The following is a 5360-nucleotide window of genomic DNA, read 5'->3' as shown; positions in this document are numbered from 1 at the left end:
TCACCTCATACAAAATTGAGTGAGTGAGCGAGTATGATTTAACGCCGCTTTTAGCAATATTCCAGCACTATGACGGCGGGGGTCCATATAAAATTGAGCACAATAGAATGATCATGATTGTCCCAGTACACGTGTACTTACATTTGGCGTGAGCGCTCCAGCGACGAGAGGGGCTATCATCCCAGGGACAGTCGCTGCTACGTTGCTTATTCCAAATAGAACACCAGCATACCTGTATAAACACATCATGCGGCATCAGATTAACCGAACTTAGACGAATAGAATTGTTGATTTGAAACCTGGTTAACATTTGAGATAAAATATGAGTGAGTGAGTTACAGCACGGGACACCAGAAATGGGCTTCACACATTGTACCCATGTCGGGAATCGAACCCGGGTCTTCGGCGTGACGAGCGAACGCTTTAACCACTAGGCTACCCGACCGCCCCCTGTACCATAAACATACAACAGTGCGTGAAGTCATCGGTTGTCTGCTGTAGTTTGTGAATGAGTGAGTGAGTAAGTGAGTGAGTGAGTGAGTGAGTGAGTATGGTTTTACGCCGCTTTTAGCAATATTACAGCAATATCACGGCGGGGGACACCAAAAATGGGCTTCACACACTGAACCCATGTCGGGAATCGAACCCGGGTCTTCGGCGTGACGAACGAACGCTTTAACCACTAGGCTACCCGACCGCCCCCTGTACCATAAACATACAACAGTGCGTGAAGTCATCGGTTGTCTGCTGTAGTTTGTGAATGAGTGAGTGAGTGAGTGAGTGAGTGAGTGAGTGAGTGAGTGAGTGAGTGAGTGAGTGAGTATGGTTTTACGCCGCTTTTAGCAATATTCCAGCAATATCACGGCGGGGGACACCAAAAATGGGCTTCACACACTGAACCCATGTCGGGAATCGAACCCGGGTCTTCGGCGTGACGAACAAACGCTTTAACCACTAGGCTACCCGACCGCCCCCTGTACCATAAACATACGACAGTGCGTGAAGTCATCGGTTGTCTGCTGTAGTTTGTGAATGAGTGAGTAAGTGAGTGAGTGAGTGAGTGAGTGAGTATGGCTTTTCGACGCTTTTAGCAATATTACAGCAATATCACGGTGGGGGACACCAGAAATGGGCTTCACAAATTGTACACATGTCAGGAATCGAACCCGGGTCTTCGGCGTGACGAGAGAACGCTTTAACCACTAGGCTACCCGACCGCCCCAAGGGATAGAATATGGGTTGTCCTGGAATGTCCAGTGTGTTATTTTCCAATGAAACCCATTTCTTGTGTGAGTTTGTAATATTACTGGGATACTGCAATTTTCCCTCTGGATGCCGAGTTTTTCGAGCACAGCGTTCGTTTTCACACCTAGCATATATTGCTTGATTGCATCTAGCCACTTCGTATTGGTGACAAAGACCATCGTTAATTCGATTCTAAAATTAATAAGGAATTCAAGGATGTGTGTATCGCAGCTAACTTTGAAATATACGTGATCTTACAGGCGCCTCATAACCGGTGTACCTGAAACGTGATTTTGTAAACACTATCCAATATGGCGGAAAGTACACTTCGGCGTCCGTGTTTGCGTATTTTCCAAAACATTCTAAACGATTCTAAGGTTATCGGAGACGTTTTGGAATGATCATTGGCGATTTCATAAAGGAGAGATATCCGTGATCACAAATATGCTATTTTTGAAATTCATTTATCGGAGTAAATATCCGAAATTTAGATTTCAAAACATGCTGTAAATAACGCAGTGAGTGGTGATTTAGTAATGTGTAAAAAATAGTGACATTTACGATGTACCTAATTTTCAGTACTTTTGCTTGGCCTAAAATTGCAGTGGGTGATATCACAGAATATGGAATCTCCCACCTTATTCAAAACTGTGAAGTGTATTAGTGTGCATGATGTATTTTGAATTTTATTCGACTTCAAAGTGAGGGTTGTAGAGGAGGGACATATATGTCCCTGTGGCATCCATGGGGTCATAATTTAATTACTTCCCCCCTCCCCCGGACCCATTCACTAACATAGCATCCCCATTTCTATATCTCCCATCACTTCAGGCACAATTTATTCCTCACACGAGTGGAATTGTCCTGCTATTTTTACCGTGGTGTCAACGGCATCGGAACTCAAAATGAAACAATCGTTTCGAATCGATCCACATTATTCATCATCATATAATAGTAACAGTATGTCATAAATCATCAAGTTTATAGTGTGATTTTCCAAACTTCATTTTTCAATTTCTCTTGGTGATGAGAATGATCTTTTGTCTTGTGTATCTATGTGGTCGTTTTGTCACGTATCTCCTCTATCTCACACAGACTATGACAGAGTGAGTGAGTGAGTATGGTTTTACGCCGCTTTTAGCAATATTCCAGCAATATCACGGCGGGGGACACCAGAAATGGGCTTCACACATTGTACCCATGTCGGGAATCGAACCCGGGTCTTCGGCGTGACGAGCGAACGCTTTAACCACTAGGCTACCCGACCGCCCCCGACTATGACAGAGAGTAAATGAGTGAGCCAGTTAAAATTTTACGTCACATCGACAATATTTCAGTCAAATAACGAAACAATTACATGGCTTGTTAATTGCAATATTACTACAAAGTAAACTACTGTTTTGCTGTCTCAATAACAGTAAGTGGTCTAAGGTTTATTTGAAGAGTATTAAAATTGTAGGAGGAAAGCAGATCTTATCACGTCTATGAAACTCAATATGGCAGTATTAGACTGGAATGAACACGTAAATAGACCAACAACATCATCAAGATATGTCATGGATGCTAGAAACCCAAGACGTCAGGCCGAGACCAAAGTCCTCAAACGGAAAACTTACAACATGTGGGATCAGATTTGGAAGGACTATGTCGCCATTTTCCTCGAGTAAACGTAGGTAAATTTTTTAAAATGATTTTAATAGATTAACAACGTTAATTTGTTACCTACGATGATGTGCATAATGGTATTCACCTGTTGCCGATTACCGCATGTATTTTAGATTGAGACACGTGGGTTACTATAAATAGTAAGGTCAGCCCATTTTCCTTATATGTAAAATATTTACTGCGCATGCACCCCGATTAGGCTGATCGGATGTTGGGGCTTTAAACAAGAAGCATACAAACATATGCTGCTGCGTGCGGCTGGATCCACCTTAGGAAAAAATGTTTCTTAATGGCATAAACGGTGTTTTCGAGCTACAATGATATAACTATACGATCAAACGTTGAGACTGAACGCCAACTGGACTTTATGTGAATATTTGTCAAATACATAATATTACATTTTACACAAACTATTGAGTTGATTCTTCTATGCAATATGTTTGGTTATATATTTACACGTTGACAATACCTGACGCAAACATGCAACGCACCTACGCCTTGAATGATCTTCCGGACCTTGGTAGTTCCAAGGCTGGTTCTAGCTCTGAGGAGGTCAGCGACTTGACCAGATACGACCATTTCCACTGCACGACAAATAAAAGGTATGGAGGAGAGGACCCCGTTCTGTAACAAGGAAATACATGATGCTATTCATTTGAGAATATTTATACTCATGGGCCCACTTCAAAACGTTTCAGGGGCGGTCGGGTAGCCTAGTGGTTAAAGCGTTCGCTCGTCACGCCGAAGACCCGGGTTCGATTCCCGACATTGGTACAATGTGTGAAGCCCATTTCTGGTGTCCCCCGCCGTGATATTGCTGGAATATTGCTAAAAGCGGCGTAAAAGCATACTCACTCACTTAAACGTCTTACATTAGCCATCTGTAAAGTGACACATTTTCATGTTATCACTGCAGTGGGATATGGCTAAAGGTTGACTATAACGAACCAAATGCATGTCTCCAAGGGTAGACATGCATGTTCCTGAGCCAAGGGAATTAACTGACCTTAAAAGTTCATTTCACCCTTGCTAAACTAGGCTGGTATTATGGAGTTATATTTTGGCTGTACTAACGAGTCTATGCATAGTCAAATCAAAATCCCGTGACGATATCGGCATCCGGTTCATGGACAACATGACAACTGCCGTGCCGAATTCGTTCGATTGCAGAATTTGCAGAGCATATGTACCGTCAACTGGGCGTGGACACATATTTTCCAAATCTGTTCAGGTTTTTAATCATGGTGCCCAAGTGATATCATGCCCTTCGCGAGGTAAAACCCGTTTTATTACAATAAAGATCTTTATTATCGAAGAGATCGTCTTTATTCGGCGCCGCCCTTTTTATTTGAAGCAAATGCAAGTGGTATGAGAGTTGGAACCTGATTGGTCAGTTGGGGGGACTTAGAAGGGACATAACTCGAAATAGCCAGTGGTGGCGCTACGATCGAGCCCAGGAATTCCAGTCTAGTTCGGCAAGGGTGGAAACTGGACTCTTAAAGTCAGTTAACTCCCTTGACTCGGGAAGATGAGTATAGGAAACAACAAAATTTTTCATGTTAACAACTGACCTTTCAATTATACATGACTACAGGGATTTGTTTCTACCTGGAGAATATCGAACTTGAGAACTTCCCTCATGAAAGTTGGGAGGACAGTGATGAGAGTATAGCCGGTCCAGTTGTTGCACATATGAGCCAGAATGATGGCCCAGAGAGGTCCAGACTTGGCCATAGCCAACCAGGGGGTGGATTGGGCCTGAAATATAGGCGAGCAAGTCAACGGCTACACATACAATGTCAAAGTTGTCTTCACTATTGAGCAATGATGACAGATGAGTATAACCCTGTCTGTAACAGGCATAACCACATACTATTTATACTGAATGATTTCAATTACACCAGGGCGGCCTGAAAATAAATAATCGATTCAACATAATCAAGTAACAAAGAATAATTAATGTAAATATTTTACTTGAATGTTAGTGTTGAAGCCAATCTTCCTTTCGATGTATGCTATCTCCTTCTTAGATATGAATTTATGTTTGCGGGGATTGTCAGCTGACACCAGCATCCACAGACCATCTCACACCAAGTTCCCAGCACCTGCAGTGAAACGTGTTACTAAAATTAACACGCCTAAGGGACGCAACTCTACATAACGAATTTTGGGCTATCCATGCCCCTCAATCTCCTGTACTTTAATTGGAGTGAGTGAGTGAGTATGGTTTTTCGGCGTGACCTGCGAACGCTTTAACAACTAGGCTACCCGACCGCCCTACTTTAATTGGACATTTAATACTCATGAAAATAATGTCGTGAGTAGCATCATGCATCCAAATGCCATTGACACATGTTTAATTTTGTTCTTTGGCCAGATGCTTTCGTTAAATCAATATTCTTTGACTTGACGGAGCAGAGACGTAAATAAGGTCAATGTCGACATGGTTC

General features: G+C 42.6%; 1 protein-coding gene across 1 annotated transcript; it reads right to left on the bottom strand.

The window, feature by feature from the left end:
- Positions 1-2750: 2750 nt before the first annotated feature.
- LOC125378857 (sialin-like) lies at positions 2751-5016 on the bottom strand. The gene is made up of 4 exons (XM_048394835.1): positions 4885-5016; positions 4519-4668; positions 3402-3534; positions 2751-2755 (listed from the first exon to the last, which is right to left on the bottom strand). Exons 1-4 carry the CDS (start codon positions 4981-4983, stop codon positions 2751-2753), a joined length of 387 nt encoding a protein of 128 aa, XP_048250792.1. The 5' UTR covers positions 4984-5016.
- Between the last annotated feature and the right edge of the window lie 344 nt (positions 5017-5360).

Source organism: Haliotis rufescens, unplaced genomic scaffold (genome assembly GCF_023055435.1).
Source record: "Haliotis rufescens isolate VD_foot unplaced genomic scaffold, xgHalRufe1.0.p SCAF_13, whole genome shotgun sequence".
Lineage (NCBI taxonomy): Eukaryota > Metazoa > Mollusca > Gastropoda > Lepetellida > Haliotidae > Haliotis > Haliotis rufescens.
Note: the sequence above shows the minus strand (reverse complement) of the source record. Positions and strands in the feature narration are given on the sequence as shown.